This window comes from Phodopus roborovskii, unplaced genomic scaffold, assembly GCF_943737965.1.
Source record: "Phodopus roborovskii unplaced genomic scaffold, PHOROB, whole genome shotgun sequence".
Lineage (NCBI taxonomy): Eukaryota > Metazoa > Chordata > Mammalia > Rodentia > Cricetidae > Phodopus > Phodopus roborovskii.
The window spans coordinates 48,935,113-48,954,094 of record NW_026126517.1 but is presented as its reverse complement, the minus strand read 5'-3'; the positions used below and the strand labels follow the sequence as shown (position 1 = coordinate 48,954,094).

At 45.1% G+C, this 18,982-nt stretch overlaps 1 protein-coding gene across 1 annotated transcript; it reads right to left on the bottom strand.

Moving 5' to 3' along the window:
* Positions 1-8,929: 8,929 nt before the first annotated feature.
* Rsl24d1 (ribosomal L24 domain containing 1) lies at positions 8,930-18,703 on the bottom strand. Its single transcript, XM_051197943.1, has 6 exons — positions 18,589-18,703; positions 16,178-16,291; positions 14,719-14,791; positions 13,123-13,186; positions 10,637-10,722; positions 8,930-9,883 (listed from the first exon to the last, which is right to left on the bottom strand). Exons 1-6 carry the CDS (start codon positions 18,667-18,669, stop codon positions 9,810-9,812), a joined length of 492 nt encoding a protein of 163 aa, XP_051053900.1. The 5' UTR covers positions 18,670-18,703; the 3' UTR covers positions 8,930-9,809.
* Between the last annotated feature and the right edge of the window lie 279 nt (positions 18,704-18,982).

Below are 18,982 nucleotides of genomic sequence, written 5' to 3'. Positions count from 1 at the left end.
GTGCGCTCTATTTTTACAAAACACGGAGTTTGGAGTGAAAATGCACTCCCCATGAGACTGTTCAGACTCCTTTGTTCTCATAAGCAGCAGCATGACTGCCCTCCCACAGTGAAAACTCAGGGCTCCCCCCCCCCCCAGCCCTAGGAGAGAGAGGCTGTAACCCACAGGATGTGATAGCTCTCTCCTTCCAAGTCTGGGAGATGTCATCTGCTGGCCAAGTAGACAGAGGACTGAGTTCCAGCCGTGTGGCGATCAGGGGATTAATGCTTGGGAGTCAGTTCTACCCTTCCACCTCTCGAGGTAGGATCGCTCATTTCTGCCCCAATATCAGCTACTGGACACCCAGCTTTTTTAGAGGGGTTCTGGAGACTCAACTCAGGTGTCTCACCAGGCTTTTGAGCCAAGTGCATTCACCTGTGGAGTCACAGCATGAACCCTGTTCTTTGATTTAGACCAATAGCTGAATAATTCAGTCCTTAGATGCAAGCCTGTTGCTTTCTGTTGGTCAGGCAAAGAGGAGACATAGGACAAGGCAAGCAGAAGAGGAAAAGCAGCCATGTCTTTATTCCCCCTAAAGAACTCGCCTGGTATCTAACTGCCCTAGCTTCTTTTCCAGGTGAAAATACTTCCCCATCTACCTTTGTCATGCCTGAGACACATCCCCCCAACAAGCAGGCTGATCACACTGTGATTCAGAGACACCTCCCCAGACTCACCCACCTGCCTGTATTGTCTCACATAGAAACGTCAGCCCAAGACATGCACAGGCTTTCCACTGCACCCTCAACAGGGGCCCTACTCCATGTCCCAATGTTCCCAGCCTGGGTTCTTCCCAGCATACGCGAGTCCTGCCCAGTGTGTTTCTCCAGCAGTCACCTTATTTCCAAAGATAAGTTGTACTCAAACACGATTCAGTCCCTGCCGTTCAGGCCTGAAGAATGAATGTCTCACTGTCACGGCAAACTGTCTGATCTTTAAAGTCAAATCCAGAGGGACTTTGGTTGTAGTCGGTGGTTAGCCTGAAAGCCACCACCCTCATTTGTCTATTTTACCTCCAAAGCAAGATGGTGCCAATGTCCTCTTGGCACTTGGCCACCCCTTCCTGACCCACTGTCCTCTCTGCAGTAAGATTGCAGTTCCTGAGTTAAGAGTCCTGGGGGCTACAGTTTCGTTGACCAGGACTTCGGATGGCATCTGGGAAAGGTTACCACATTGTTTCCTTTAGAGTAAAAACCCCAGCAGATTCTTGGGGAAATTGAAGATAAGGGGCAACGAGCCTGTCCCCTGCCCAGTACCATGTGAGGGAATACACACCACGTGGGGGAACATATACCACTGACTCTCAGAACAACCTGTCTTCATAAGTAATTGTTCCCCGAGTAACTTCAGGAGGCCACAGTCAGCCAGGGACAATCCTTAGCATTTATCACAAGCTGCTCTCCCAAGAAGCACTCACAAGCTTGGGCCAGGTCAGCCCCTGGTCTCCAGCCCTTCTGTCCTGGGATTGGGTTTCTGGAGACATCTGTGAGAAAAGCCTTCTCTGGTCTTCACAGTTTAGGGGAAATTATATATATATATATATATATATATTTTTTTTTTTTTTTAAACCAAGCATCAGAGTAAGCCTCATAGTCTGCTGAGATCTCACACCAAGAAGCTCCAGAGCATCGGAGCTCAAGAATCATTTTCTTGTTCAAAGAATCACTTGCTCCTGCTTTAGAGCCATAAACCCAATCGGCATGTCATCATGGAATCTCGTGGGGATGGTTTCTGTCGGGACGTGGTCCAAAAATGAAGTCATGTGAGAATTCTGAGCACTTGTGGAAAAAAAAATTAAAGAAACTCCAAGAAACCATGAGTCTTGTGACCGGGGTTTCTTGCTTGTTTTTCATGCTCCTCCCAGGTGTGGTAGACAGACGTGAGCTTACTTCAGATTACTCATTATTGCTTGCTGCTGTTCATCAATTAAACGCTTATGCCTCTTATGGAAAACTGTTTTTGCCGTCTGTGGCTTGACTGTGAGAACTTTACTCCTGCGACTTCTCTTACCCCTCCAAGAATAATCTGACGCTCTGAATGGAAGTGGATATGCGTGAGTGTTACCTGCTCTGCTTCCCCAGGTGCCACTGCCTCTAGAGTGGTGACAGCTTCAAACAATATTAGTGTGAACTCGGGCCCCGCATTACCTCTTTCCCAACACAAAGCGTTGACAGACTGAACACACAGCTGACTACAGCGCCAAGCCCTGGAGGCTCCACCTGTACCAGGCTGTACACCTGGCCTTTCCAGTTCAGTCTGGGAAGTGCTTTCCTCCCACTAGAAACCCACCCACTAGAGCAGTTAACAAATGCATGTCGGGGAAGCCCTTTGCCTGAAGATCTTTCTTAGCCTTACTTCCCATTTTGAAAGCGCAAACCAGCCAGCTGGGTTCTTAATTCACAGCGTTTCCAGACAAATGCCAGCCAGGTTTTGCACGGTGCTCAACTATACCAGGAGGCAAGTGCACACTGCAGAGAGGCAGCCAGTACATATTGAACTTCCCACCTAGACAAGTCTGGGGAGAAATGATTTTCTGAGGGAGCTAATGGTTCAAGTTAAATGGAGCGTGACAAGGACTGTCTCCAGGATGCTGTCTGTGGGCGACAGACATGGAACGAGACACTCTAAAGTGATTAACGCTGAGTGATTTGTCCTGCAGATGAGGGATTGACACAGTGCTTAAGAGATTTGTGCCAGGCCTTTGTTATCAGCATCTCCTGACCCATCTGTGCTTCTGCAGTGAGATTTGCAAAGCTGAAATCCCGTGGCCACTTCCACTTGCCCTTCGTAATTATGCAAAACTGTGTACTTCGTTCTGCCCAATCCAGGTCCGTCTCTTTAAACACTCACTAGTGTGGTACAGTTGCTCATGGGATTGTCATGAGTGGGCCCTGAATCTGGTGTCATTTGGAAAAGGGTCCTCGGGTTACAGTGGCCTGAAAGAATGCTCCCATGCTCTCTGGTACTGCCAGCTGCAGGTGGCACAAGTGTCCTCTAGGTAAAACCCCTATGCCCATCGGTTCTCAAACTTCCTGATGCTGCGACCCTTTAGTACAGCCTCTCATGTGTGATGATCCCCCAACCATAAAACTGTTTTTGTTGTTACCTCATAACCATAATTTTGCTAGTTATGAATCATGATGTAAATATCTGATATCTGGGAAAGGGTTGTTTGACCCCCATGGTGATATATTGTTTATAATTTATTAAAGCCATTTGATCAAAATAGCAAAGCAGCCATACTAGTTAGCCATAGAAACCAGGCACACACCTTTAATCCCAGGACTAAGGATTAAGAGGTAGATGGGTCTGTTAGTTCAGGGCCACAATGACTACAGGAAAGTGATCCAGTCCTAAAAGAAAGAGCTCACACAAAGGTGATCTCAGCACTTGGGATCACAAGCCCTTAATCCCAGCACTAGGGAGGTAGAGACAGGAGGATAGGGCCGGGTGGAGAAAGGAATATTGAGGAGGAGGAGACATGGTCAGAGAGCCTTTTGCCTCTGAGGATTTGTTGAGGTAGAGGTAAGAGCTACTGGCTTGGCTGCTTTGCTCCTCTGATCACCTGAAGCTTGAACCCCAGTTATCTGCCTCTGAGTCTTTTACTTATTACACCACAGATCCCCACAAAGGGATCATGACCCGAAGGCAAGAGTGTAACGATTTCACTAGACCCAAGATAAACGATAAATGGGTGTTTATTGGGGAACACTTACACAGATAATAATAAAGAACCGAAAGCTGGGCATTGGTTGTGCACACCTTTAGTCGCAGCACTCAGGAGGCAGAGGCAGGCAGATCTCCATGAGTTCGAGGCCAGCCTAGTCTAAAAGAGCTAGTTCCAGGACAGCCTCCAAAGCCACAGAGAATCCCTGACTGGAGGAGAAAAAAAAACTCAGGAGTGCTTCTCTGCCCTTCCTATCGGGTCAGCTGACCCAAGAGAAAAAGTGAGGCTCGACAGAGACCATGCTTTAAGATTCCTTCTTCCCACTTCCATCTACCTGAAGCCACGCCCAAAGGGGTGTGGCCACCATTAACAGGTTCACAGGCAAGACACCACTACAATGACCCACAATTTGAGAACCCCAGTCCTATGGTTTCCACTCAGCATCCACCTCACCTCTTTTTGAGTTAGGCACGTTTGTTGTGTATGTGATAAGCTATAGCATGACAGGGCCACCAACAGGAAGGCAGGGCTGTGGCCAATGCTCACTTAGGATGCAGGTGAGTCTCAGCCAGGTGTTTCATAAACATAATTAAAGATGAAATATGCAGAGTGTAACAAATGGACCACAAAATCCTCCTGCTCAGATCCTCAGTCACATGCACCCAAACAGCACTAATCAAGCGCCAATAAAAACAGAAATGATTGCCTTTGTGCCACAATTCATCTTAAAAACCAAGAAACACCTGTCGACAGGGGGAAATAACCTAACTGCTGTTAGCATTATCCAAGCAGCACACAAAGACTGCCCCATTATTCCAGCGAGCCACTTAATAATGCAGATGGACAGGGATCTAAACACGCCTAATGTTACCATTAATTGCCTAAGCTTGAAATTTCAAATGCTCCCCATCTTCGGAACACATCAGAATCACCTGATAGCTGGTTTAAACACACCAACACCTGGGTTCCAGTTAGTCACATCTATTGCACAGCCCTAGGGAGAAGGACCCAGGCTCCAGTGATAGAAACCTGTGCCTGGCCATTCTAATGTGCAGTCAACTTCACTAACACCACCATATAGTTCAGTCCTAACTGTTTAGACCCAAACTTCTAAGCTGCTGTCTTAATCTACTTCATGCTACTGTAACAGGATGCCTGAGACAGGGCCATTTATAAAGAAAAGCACTTATTGCTTACAGATCTGGAGGCTGGGGAGTTAGTTAGGAGCGCAAAGAGCTGCATGCACTCATGGCCTTCACGTTGCATCTTACCACAGTTGAAGGAGGGAGGGCAAGAACTCAAGTGCCCAGCAGTCAGCGCTTTCACAATCAGCATGAGTCAACTTGTGAGGATGGCGTTCTCGTGACCCGACCAACTCCAGCTAAGTCCCGCCCAATACTGATACACGGCATGAACTTTTGGGGAGGACACATTTGAAGCCATATCAGATTCTTAACCTCTAATGACTAGAGCTGTCCCATCAATTCCAAGGGCTGTCTTAGGGTTCTCTAAGGCACAGAATAGAAAATGAACGTGTATATTATAAGGGGACTTAGTAGATTGGCTTACATCATAGTCTGACTATCTCACACTGGAAAGGCCAAAAACGTGGTTGTTCAGCCCATGAGAAAGGATGTTAGCAGGCCCAGTCGGGCACTGGAGGACCGGAGAATTCCTAGAGACCTCTGGTCTTAAGTCTACACTGGAAGGCCCAAGATGATGCAGCAACACAACAGATGAACCTGCCGGAAGTGAAGGCAAGCAGCCAGATGCAGTTTTCTTCTTACACATCCTTTGATATGGGTCTTCATACCTCAAAGACTCTGACCAAGAAAGTCCTTCATAGGAATGCCTAGAGGCCTGTGATGTAGTCAATTCCACAACCTAGGTGTTGCTCCTGAGGGTTCACTTACCGCAGTGAGGATGGAGTATCATCACATATATGTTACCTCACAGTGCTGCACACTGTGAGCATCTGATCTTAGAGGTTTTCCTCCGTGGCAGATGTTGATTTAAATCATCCTGTAAGACATGAACTACATACTTCACTTCCCAGTGGCTGTCATGCCTCAGCTACAACAAACCAGGTCAAACGCTACCTTGCATGCAGCACACCAACACTTCTAAATTAAGGAGTGCTGGATTGAAACTGCTCATAAGGAAAAGCAGGTATTGAGAAAATTTGGAATTCCTCAGATACCAAGAGTAGCTAGCATGTGTCCCAAGAGTAATTCCTGCAGTGCTGACACAATAATTGTTGCTGTTGCTGCACTGGTTTCCAAAAGCCTTCACTTCCCTGCATTTGGTGCCTCAAATACACCAATCACAGATGACCACCTGTCACTTAAGAACTGCCAAGTGTCCACTCCCATCAAGAAAACATCTTGCTTCCTCCCAACACTCCCTTTCCCTGCTAGGCTTTCCCTTGAGCACGTAGGCTCGCGATGAGCACCAGCCACACACCCAGACACGCCGTTGAAGACAGAGCTCAAAGCCACTGCCACTAGTTAGCAGATCAAAGTCCTTTTTCTCGGGGGCCTGGATAGCTCAGTGCTTAGAGCACTGACTAATCACCCAGAGGACCCGGGGTTCCATTCCCCAATTCCAGGGATCCGATACCCTCTTGTGCCCTCTGTGGGTACTGCATGCACGAGGTATACAGGTACACATTACATTCGGGGAAAACACCTGTATACACAAAACCTTTAAGCAAATTTAAAAAAAAAAAAAAGGCTTCATACAAAATCATTTCACATTTTTTGAAAGAAATATTTTATGTGAAATGTTTTTCACTGCACTCACTTCAGTGCCTCTGTGAAGTCAGTTTCCCCAAAGCAGAGGGCTCCCAAGTTAGCAAGGTAGAAAGCTCGGTTCTCGACACTGTACCCTTTTTGAAACACAGCATATTAAAACAAAAGCAATAGCATGTAGTAAAAATACCCTTCCCCCTTGCTGACCACTGTCCTTATTCACGTCGATAATACCAATTACAAACAGGCCACTTTATCAATAAGGACACAAAGGCAGGGCTGCACAGATGTCTTAGCATTAAAAGCACTTTCTGTTCTTGCAGAGAACCCAGTTTCAATTCCCAGGACCCACGTGGCAGTTCACCAGTACCCTCTCAGGGCCTCTGTGGGCACCAGGTAAATATGCACATACATATAAAATAAATATTTAAAGAAATAGAACACAGCCAGGCTTTGGTGGCACATGCTTTTTACTCCCAGCACTCGGGAGGCAGAGGCAGGTGGATCTCTGTGAGTTCGAGACCAGCCTGGTCTACAAGAGCTAATTCCAGGTCAGTCTCCAAAGCTACAGAGAAACCCTGTCTCCCAAAAACAAAAACAAAAACAAAAACAAAGCGTATCTGGGTAGTTTCTAGTAAACATTTTTTAAAAATGTGTTTATAGTGTTCTGCCTGCATGTATGCCTGTACACCAGGAGAGGGCACCAGATCTCACTACAGATGGTTGTGAACCCAAGACCTCTGAAGAGCAGCCAGTGCTCTTACCCTGAATCAACTCTCCAGCCCCCTCTAGTGAGCATTTCTGAACTACTTGGGTGTTCACTCTTTCTTAAGCTCATGCCTCCACATCTCTAGAAGCCTTGAATTTATGTAATTAAACTTATTAATCAAGGTCTCCCAACACTGTCCAGAGGCAGGCCTACAGTTTCACTACCTAATTAAATGAAAGACTGGAGGCTGGTGAGGCAGCCTATTGGGTAAAGTTCTTACCAACAAGACTGGGGATCCGAGTTCCCCGGCTCCCTAACATTGTCTGATAACCTTCACACGTGACACACTCACCCACACTCAGACACACAAAAATAAGAAGGTGTCAGGCAAAGCACACACCTTTAATCCCAGCACTCAGGAAGCAGAAACAGGTAGATCTCTGTGAGTTCCAGGCCAGCCTGGTCTACATAGAAAGATCCAAGCCAACCGAGGATATGTTAATGAGACTCTGTCTCAAAACATCAAGAAAAGATTAACCATTATTTTGTAACAATATAATCCTAAAAATGTATAATTTATTCTAAATGTGGTGCTATAAAATTCAATATACAAGTTTAATATTCTTAACACAGTCATAATGTAAAAACTACCTAGTATGAATCACATATTTCCCTTTAGTTATACCTACTTTATAATGTGTGTAGATCTCTTCAAAGGAGCAGACCTTTGCTTAGGACCTTTAAAAAAGGAATACGGGAAAGCTGGCCCTGTAACTTACCCAGGGAACACAGCAGAGCTGACCCAGTTGGGGGTGCAGGTGAGCTGGCCCTGAAGGTGTGAGAGCAGCTCCTGATTCCCTAGCCTACCGCATGATGGCATGGGTGAGGCAAGGTGCCCTCCCCGCCTCACCCCCTGCCTCCTGAAGCAGGAGGGAGAGCTGGCCCTGGGGTCACAAGAGTGGGCAAGCCAGCACTGCTCCTCACTGCCTGCAGCACACGGGAGGGAGAGTGGACCATGTACCTTGCCTGGCCCTGCTTCTTGCTGCCTGCTGCAGCCTGGTCAATGCTGAAAAATCGCCCTAGTGGTGTCAATGAGGGAAAGCTGGCAGGCTGACCATCAGGCCCAGAACCAGGGTTATGAGTCAGTGCACAGCATCCGCCTCATCTGTGACTGCTGGAGCATGCAAGGGGCCAGATCTGAAGACCCAAAGCTGCAGGATCTCCATGACACAAGAATGTCCGAGAGGAGTCCCAGCGAGGGCCCAGTACTGAGGGTGGCAAAGGCCAGAGGCCTTGAACCAGACAGATGACTCATCGAAGCGAACACTCACAAGTAAAGATATATGACTAAGGGTGTGTGTGACACACTGTGTCACACTACAGCCTCCATACGGAGCAGAGATTTCTTCTTCCTTTTTTCTTTTTTTCTTTTTCTTTTTTTTTTTTTTTTTTTTTTTTTTTTTGTATGTTAATGGGGATGTTTTTGTCTTCACTTTCCTTTTACATTTTATTTTATTTTGGGAGGGAGGTTAACAAAGGCAGAGAGCAGATATGAAAGGGCAGGGAGATGAGTAGGATCCATGTGCATGATGTAAAATCTACAAAGAATCAATGTAAAAAAAAATGTAGGTATTCACTTTAGAAAAGGTTTTATTTATGTACAAATAAAAGGCAACATCCTGTCCATAAATTCTATTTTCCAAAACCAAAGAGTTTTTGGTTGGCTTTTTTGTTTTGTTTTGTTTTAAAGAAAATCAAAAATGCTGGGTGTGATGGCACACACCTTTAATCCCAGCACTTGGGAGACAGAGGCAGGTGGATCTCTGTGAGTTCAAGGCAGCCTGGTCTACAGACTTCCAGGTCAGCTAGAGCTACATAATAGAGAGACACTGTCTCAAACAGCCAAAAAAAGAAAACCACATAAAAAAAATTTAAAAGGCACCAAGATTCTTCTGCTTCTAGACCACTGCTGGGCTAGAGGGGGGGGGGGGAGTGTTGTTGGGCCAGAAGACACAACTTGGAATTGAGCATTCTCCAAAGCAGTAATAAAGTACCATTCTGGCAAAGTTTATTCAACCCGCCCCACCCCCCAATATCCACAAGCTGCACATTAAAATGGTGAGGCAGGAAAAACAGCCCAGCATGATTCAGCTGCACTGTAGCATCGTATGCAGCCAGTATGCGACTTCAAGGAAGGAGCTACTAAACAGACTAAACCAAAACAAAACAGACTGAGGTTGTCATGAGAACGGTTAGTTCTTTGATGTGACCTCTGCTTCAACAACTCTAATAAACAGACAATACTAGTACAAGGAAAATATCACACCATTACAAATTTCACACCAGCAAGACAGTGTGACAGTAATGTTGCCTGGTGCCATTAAGCAATGGCTCAACCATGTTATGCCCAGAGTTCATGCCTTCATCTACACACAAACTTTCGTGTTTTATGAGCATAACACTGTGAAGCAAACACTGAGCTGAGATCTAACTCCCAGGATGGATGCTTTTACAGGCTGCAATGTAAGAGGGGAACATGTGCATCACCTTTGTCTGAAGGACATTATGTAACCAATCAATAGCTTAGGAACCAACAGTCTCCACCGGTTTCCAGTGTACACAGGGCTGGTTGCAGGCGACACCTTTAAGAAGCATCCTCCATGTCCACATCCTCCTGTAACTGCTGTACCATTTTTTCCTCCAGCTGCTTTCCCTTGCCTTTAAAAGATCCAGTAGATACAATGTAAATACAGTGCTCATGTATGAGATTCACCAAAAAGAAACTCAAACTTAATTATAAGGAAACTGTAAAGGACAGCAAATTACATGTGACCCTCATCAATTTATTCCTGCACTCTGCAAAATCTCCTGACTGCCCCACAGTAGGGGCCATTTCTAAGGATTTAAGAATACTAGCCAAACTCACAAAGAATTCTTACAAATACACAAAGCACACTACACACTCCTCATCTCGAACTTCTGAAAAGCTTACTGAACCATGAGGAACCACAGAAAGATGCACATGCCTACATCACTTGACTGGTGAGTCCAGAACCCAAAGCTGGGCTGTGACTTCAGCCACCTAGATGCAGGCCTCTGTTAACCCTGAGACTCGCCATAGAAAAACCAATTCCACCATTCTGAGCCAAATCTGAAGCAAGATTTTATTAAATATTAAATGCTGACCAGGTCGATGAACTCTGGCCAGGTCCACTCCCTGAAATTCCCAGATGAGTGGCCCTGAGGCATATTTTGTAGGTGCTTATAAGGATAAACCCATACAGCCAGTTTTTTTTCCCATGAGGCTTTGTAGCTTTCTAAGAACTACAACTCCCAGCATTCCAGGAAGTTACAGGGTCCTTGGGTAAGTGGGGCTTATAGGTTAATACCTGGTCTTTTAAAATGCCTTTAGAAAGCTAGCTGGGGCCCAATTATACCAACCACAAAATCAGATTGTCTGTCTCTACTCACCTGCAAGAGGAGCCCGGATAAGATGGATGTTCTGCTTGACTTCTTTGATGTCCTGGACCTTCTGCAGCTCTTTGTTTTTCTTCAACCTGTGATAAAATTCACCAAAGCCAAACTTCAGCAACTAAAACTTCAGGGACTTTAATTCCCACCATTGCCACTGCATTCACTAATGACACTGTGTGAACGCACAGGGCGCAGACGGGAATGGAAGGGGGTGGCCACCCTTCTGTTCCTTCCTGCTCTCACACCTCCCACCCTGCAACTGACGTGGGTCAACAAGCAACCAACTGGTCCCCAGACACGTTTATCCACAGATCCAGACAAAGTCGCCTGCTGAGCCCTTACTGACAGACATTCTCTTCCCTAGTAGTTCTGCGGAATTATGATCAAGTTCCTAATTAAGCAGGATTTCTACCCTAGCAACCTGCTCATTCACGGCTCCCACTGTAGCTAGGGTGTAAGTGGGGACTCGATGTGTACCTGCTGACAGAATGGGGGTCTGACTGAGGCCTCGGCAGATCTCAGAGCTCATTTCCATGGCACAGACACAAAGCTATGGCACAAGACAGTCTCCCAAATGCCAGTAGCTGTGTCCTTCCTCCTCACAGAGCACAGTCTCCACATTGTGTAGCTTTGTTAATTATTCAGCAATTACAGGAGCATAAATGCTAAGAGAGATGTTCTCAACATCCTTACTCATCTTCTGAAATGCCATAAAGTTGCCACAGCAGGCTTCCTTACCAAGACTGCCACCATGGTTAGATTTAAGACTAATTTTTGACAATGGCATGGCTCAGGGGGTAGAGGCACTTGCTGCCAAGCCTAACTATTCAATCCCTTGGGCCCACATAGTGTAAAGAAAGAACCAATTCCTGCAAGGTATCCTCTGAGCTCCACATACATGCCATGCCACATTCACACATACCACAATGAGCGTGCCCACGCCACACACCCACACACCCACTCAGGACAATTTAAAAACAAAAATTTAGGTTAGTTGGGGTGGCATACTCCTTTAACCCCAACACTCAGGAGACGCTAAAGAATCCAAGTTACAGGCCAGCAAGAGTGACATAGTAAGACCCCCATCCCAAAGGAAAAAAGAAAGAAAAACGAAAAAAAATTAGAAGCTAGAGATGGCTCAGTGGTTAAGAGCACTGATTGTTCTCACAGAGGACCCAGGTTCAGTTCCCAGCACCCACAAGGTGGCTCACAACTGTCTGTAAGCCCAGTTTCATATCTCATGCCTTTTTCTGACCTCTTCAGGCAGTGCACACACATGGTGTACATACATACATGAGACAAAACGCCCATATACAAAATAAAAGTAGATATTTTTTTTTAATTAGTAACAAATAAAAAGTGAACTTTCCTGCTCTAAAAACAGAGCTAATCCCTGGCCAGGGGCAGGGAAAGCATGTGAACTCTGAGCATGCTACCCATGAAACAACAACTCAAACAATGAAGATGACTTGTCAACCTGAGAAACTTCCACTGCTCCAACACGGGACAGGCAGAACATCAAAATAAACAGCAACATGCTGGGCAGTGGTGGCGCACGCCTTTAATGCCAGCATTAGGGAAGCAGGGGCAAATGGATCATCTCTCTGAGTTCAAAGCCAGCACGATCTACAAAGTGAGTTCTAGGACAGGCTCCATAGCTACTGAGAAACCCTGGGTTAGAGGGCTTGGGGGGAGGGGGGCGGCAGGGGTTGACAGAACAGAACCAAACACAGCAATACCATAAGAGTTCAGAAACACAGACCCATGCTTATATGAGTAAAGGAGATACTGAAGGTGGAGGAAAGGGAAAGCCATAACTAAGGCCAGACTCTCCTATGGAAGGTAAAAACAAGAACAAGACTGAAGAGTATCAAACTCTTTCCAGAATCTGTCCCAAATCAACCACCAAGAAAATAACAACTCTTTGTTAGGAAGAGACCAGGAGACGCCTCTGTAACCAAAGAATCAGAGTTAACATTGACAGACACGTGAACAAGGACACAGTGATGACTGTGACATCCCTTCCAAGGGTGTCTAGCCAATATCTAACCATACGGAAAACAGACAAACCAAATGAAGAAACACTCTATCCAACAAGTATGTACTCTTCAGAAACCTCTACACCTGTGAGACAAAGGAAGAGGAGAACCAGTCCATGTGAAAGGAGCCTGATGAGCTATGAGCTGACTACTATGTGGGACGTGGAAGCAGGCTCTGCCGGGCACGCACAGTCCTGCATCAATGTCCACATCCTGATTTGAAACCACACTGTGTTTAAGAAAGGAAAGATTCTTACATGGGACAGATAACCTGAGGCAAACAGCAGGAAGCACACCGTACTAGTGACAGTGATAAAGTGAATGTAAAATGTGTCACACTATTCTTTCTAGGAGTTTTAAAGTATGAAATTATATCAAAGTAAAAAGAGATTTAAAAACACCAATGCCTCGAAAAATCTTGTAATTATTCCTCTAAAAACATACCTGTTCATTATAAACTTAGCCTGGCGTTTCTGTTTGATCTCTTCAACTCTCTTCATTGCATCAACTACAAAAAAAAAAAAAAAAAAAAAAAAAAAACATATATAAGTCAGCAAATTTACAAACATTCAAGCAGTTATGACTGTAACAATTGCGTTAAATACTTCTGCATGATTTTGGCTTAAATAAATTCAATACAAAACAATCACTGTAACAGAGCTAACAGTATGAGGTGTTGGCTGTTAACTGCATAAGGCAGCTGAGCGAACAATCTTGGACTCCCCATGCTATCTGCACAAAATACTTCTGAAAAGTCTGTTTTTAAGATTCAATACAAAAGATTAACAGAACCCAGGCAGGGAGGAAAAGCAGAACCACACTGCTTCCTACAGCATTTCCACACGTAGGAATGAGCCTGGAATATCTGAACCAGTCAGCAAGTAACGGAAACCAGGAAGTTTCCAAAAGTGGGCAGGGACCGTGTATGAGCTGCAAACTGAAGACTGCACAAAAATGACACAGGACAAAGAGAAGGCAGAGGGGAGGACCTGTCCTCACACACACAAAAATACTGCAAACTAAGAGTTCTCACAGCAGACAACTATTATAACACCAGTACTCAAGAGGCCAACCCTGTGAGTTCAAGGCCAGCCATAGCTTCACAGCAAGATCCTCTTAAAAATGAAAACGAGGAATGTTTTACAATACTATCCTCCCTTCAATTAAAATCCCTGCCTACTACAAGGAGGAGAAAAAAGACAAGGTCTGAACACTACTGCTTTTAATTTGGGGTTCACAATTTCATATTTACTCAAATGAGCACTCAGACACCCTGTAAAATCTATACTGATCGCTTTAAGTGCAATACCTTTTCATCTTACAGCACAGGCATATACCTGACCCCCGTGGCAAGGGATGTCTTTCTGTATGCTGTGAGTATGTTGTTGCTCTCACTGGTTGATAAATGAAGCTGCTTTGGACTACGGCAACACAGGGTAGACACAGGCAGGAAATCCAAGCAGCCCAGAGAACAATATGCCAGAGCACCACCAGGCTATACACAGATTAATAGAAATGGATTCATTTAAATGTAAGTACTAGTTAGTAATAAGCCTAAGCCATCGGCCAAACATTTGTAATTAATATTAAGTCTCTGAGTGATTATTTAGAAACAGCTCCAGGGATGGTCAGAACAGAAAAGCCTCCGGGTACACCCCTAGAGCAGCCAGTCTAGAATGGTGATGCATAATAAGCCTATTTATTTTCTAACTGGGTCTCACCTCACCCACCAGGACATTTCCTTATTTATTCTCTCAGAATCTGTAGTTTCTATTTTGGGTGGGCACTTCAAGTTTAATAATTACATTACTGTTATATGGATACACCAGCCAATTTCTGACATATCCAAATTCAGCCAAATTCTAAAAAGAATTTGGAATAATTTATAACTAAAGACATAAACACCAACAGGACCGTTAACATGAAATGAAAAAGAGCCAAGCAATGAAGTAAGCGCAAGCTTAGTAAGGACACAAGCCAGAACTTAGAGTCACAGACGCCCACCACAGCCTCCCTGAACACCCCACCCCCAAGACTTACTAGTTTTACTCCATAGTTCTCGCTGGTATTTCACAGGTTCATTTCTTCGTTTTTCAAATTCAAATGAGTTGTCCTATAAGACAGTACAGAAGGCTGGTAAGAAGGTGGGAAGCAATCATTGTTTAAAATATCCTCCTTTTCACAAAAATCCTAAGTGGCCAAATATAAAACACCTTCCTCCTAATTCTGAGGCGTACTAGCTGAAAACAGCCCAGGTTCTGGGAAGATCCTCAGAGGGAGAGGAACATCATTCCCTCCTTCAGGAGCTACCAAACAACCATGAGAATTATAAACAAACTGGAAAGGCTTCCCCAATCTCCCAGCTCCACATGAGAATCAACCACAAACTTCCACTACAAGAACATTTTTTCTTAGATCAAAAGTCAAAAATTCACATTGTATCCACACCTGCAGGGTATATCCTTCACCCTGTGTGGCTCTGAGCCCTCCAAATAATAATTAATAAGCATTAACCTCAAGACATGCAAAACACGCCCATATTCCTGGGTTTTCAAATGCAGCTGACAGAGGCATATGGAATATCAACTCCACGCCAGCCATTTCAGTTACAAAGGTGACACTGTTCAGCTCACAATGTGCTCAGCTGGGAGGAGGGGGCAGGACTGGCACCCTCTCTCTGGCATTAATGGTATCATGCTGTTTCACCCACATTCAAGCTCATTTTGAAAGTAGCTGTGATTTGGCCTCCCACCCTACAAAATATGCAGTTGTATTCACTAGACAGCTCTGGTATGGAAATCAGGGATTACAGAAAGCCGAGAGGTGACAGGGTTGGGGGAAGGGACAGACACAGAGGGGTACAACAATGTAAGGCATCTTCCTCCAGCAAAGGACAGCTTTAGCTGCCATCTTCTCCCTCTTCAGGGACTAAATGTGGACAAGTTCCAAGAAATCCTGGCATCAAATCTCTCATGGCATCCCCTTAGCCCTTGGCTTCCCCCTAACACCTGACAGCTCTACCAAGGGCATTCAGACACTGACAATATCTGTTTCAAACCTCACCTGAGCCTCAATGCCACTTGGGAGCATATCAGCTCTTCTCCCAACGTTCTGTCAATGCTTAAAGGGCAACTTCCACTTCATCCAACACATTTAAATAAAAAAACAAAAACAAAAAACAAAAAAACCACAGCTGGGCAGTGGTGGCACACACCTTTCTTTAATCCCAGCACTTGGTAGGTGGATCTCTATAAATTTGAGGTCAGCCTGGTCTACACAGCTAGTTTCAGGAAGGCCAGGGCAACACAGAGAAATCCTGTCTGTAAAAATAAACTAACAACAACAAAAAAACAAAAACCAAAAAACCCACACTTCTATAAACTGGGGTGGGCAATTTTTCCCTTGATTTTGGGATCACATGAGAATGAGACTTTCCACAACCAAATAAAATACAGCACTCACAAGCAGGTGACAGGCAGGGGACCACTACTGTACTCACCACCGTGAGCTCCTTGCCAGCTGCTTTCCGGAAGGCTTTAGTCCACCTGACCTTGCGTGGGTTCCTCTTCTTCTTAAAGTTTTTATGACACTTGGATTTGCAGAATCGGAACACCTATAAAACACTGGAGTTAAAATACTGGCATCAACAATAAAAATGTTCCCATCACGGGATATACACCTTGGCCAACCAACACTGCTGTGAAATCTGAGAAATGACAACATTGCTCATGTACGACTCCTACTGACAAGAGTGAGAATCATAAGAGACATCATAACAGAAACCAAAAGGGTTCAGTGGGTATCAAACATCTGCCCTGACAACAGGCTAAAAACCCTAAAACCCTAATTGCTTTAGACAATACCTTACCCTGATCTTAAGTGAAGGAACAATTCTAAGAAAAGCTCCTTAAATCCTGTCTCAACTTGTGATCATCATTCTAAAAATCACTTTCCTATATATATCCCTAGTGAGGATGAGTTTTGAACCATGATCAATCCTACTTGCTTCCTTCTTGCTGAAAGCATGAAATATTTTCAAAAATAAAACTGCTAATAGGTCATTTTTCCTTTTCTTCTTCAGTGTCTATTTTATCATTAACTATGCAGTGAATTACTTTTTTTATTACAACAAAGCCTCACTGTGCAGTCCAGGCTGGCCTGCAATATGGAATCCTCCTGCCTAGAACTTCATCAGTAATTTATCTACTTGGATCACAGACACTTGCTCCCAGGCTGTATGCTGGATATGTTCTGAAAGATCACATTCACAGATTTAAGTCATAGTCTTTACAAATTCTATTCTCCATCTTCATCCCAAAGAAGCAGCAACTTTCAGCTTACTAATACTGTCATGTGTTTTTTAAATGGACAGGAAAGCTTTATAAGTCTAAGTTACATTATCTTGGTACCTCTAATGCCTTTAAAGATAATGAAATCTGTATGTCACTGGAAGAAACATGAAAAGCAAGCCATTGAGGTTGGTGGGGTTTCTAGCAAAGAAAACAAAGTATCATAACTAAAATGTGTGACCCAGTCACACCAGTTGAAAAGAAAGCCTGCACAAATCATAATGCTTTCGCTTACATACTTCATTTGATGAGAACCTGCAAGAAGGGTACTGCACAACAGGGCAAGCTTCCCAAACTGTCAACACCACTTTAGTGCCCAAAGCTGTTGGAGAGCTCTGAGAATTAGCTAATTCTCCTTCAGCTAATTCCACCAAAACTATGAGAACCACTATACTGTCCTAGAGTAACCCATTATCAGTAGAGTATCTTCAGCCTCCAAACTATTAACTTTTTCAAGGAAAAAAAAAGGCCTCCAACATTTAACAGCTACTAGGTAACCCTTAGGCAAACCCTCATTTCTAAGATCCTTTGAAAGATGGGTTTAAACTTGTTCTGGGTTTTTCAAACTTGAAGCAGACCCAATGAGGAAGTGTACTTAACTCCATATTTATCAACACTTACTTGTGCTAAGCATGGCCTTCAATCCACCACTTGGGTGGTAGAGGCAGACTGATCTCTATTAGTTGGAGGCCAGCCTAGTCTACACAGGGAGCTCCAGGACTGCCAGGACTACACAGTGAGACTGTCTTTAAGCGGATTAAAAAAAAAAAAAAAAATACACATCACACTGATGTATCTTTGGAGACAGGAGTCACTGAAGATGTGAAGAGGACTCAAACAGCTAACAATGGGGATACAGAATAATCCAAACCTACTACTACTCAGAAGCCTTGTCTCCTGTGATGTCCTACTTTTCGAACAAAACTGAGATCAGACCAGGATGCAAACAACAAGATAAAGCTATCCTCAATAATGCATAAAGTAACAATGAGCAAGAATGGGGGCATGGGTCAGGTGGTGGGAAGCCGCATTCACAGGCTCACTTTTCCCTTTTAATCCAGTCCCCTGTCGGAAGGGATCACAAGGTTCCACCCCTCCACATGGATTTATATGCAGTTAACAGCTGCTGGGGGATGGGGAGGGGGCTCTTCCGCGATATAGGATAATAAGGCGCTATGCTCCTTTAAACAACCCTGATGAAGTGGGACAGTGAAAGTTGAGAGGAAGCCAGTTCCCCCTAAAGACCCTCCATTCTGCGTCTCTCCTAGCTCACCTCCAGCAACAACTCTACCAGGCCGCAGGCACCATGTCCATTAACCTCAACTGACACTCCCACCTCCACCCGGACGACAGCATGAAGCCTGCCTGAGCGTGCGTTCCATCGAGTTCCTGACCCTACTGCAGCCCAGGTGGCCTTGGGATGAGTTGTGCGTCCGACCGCGGCGAGGAGACCTCGCCCGCAGTGAGCCAAGGCCGGGACTCCCAGCCCAGGCCACCCCGCGCAGCTACGAACCCGGCGCCAGCTGCGCAAGCTCCCGTCCCCGGGCCACCGCCGCCTCACCTTGCAATCGTTGCGGACGAACATCATGCCGTGGCCAGGGTAGATCGGACCGGAACAGAAATAACACTTCTCGATCCTCATGTTTGACTCCGCGTGGGACCCACCTCCCAGAAGCCGAGTTAAGAGGAAATGACGCAAAACGTCACTTCCTAGCCGCCGGAAGCAATTCTCTGACCCGACCTGGAAATGGCCCTTGCTATGTTCATTGAACGTGAAGGCACCTCCCCAGGGACGTGCGCGTAGTCTGCATCCGGGTTTATTGACTCTGTGGCCCTGGCCATCTTCGGTACCTGTGCTTCAAGTGCCGCAGAATTTTTCTGTGCATACCCATGTTATTGTGGTTTGTGTTTGCCATGAGAACGCTCCTCATGCCGAATTGTGGCCAAGTCTCCTT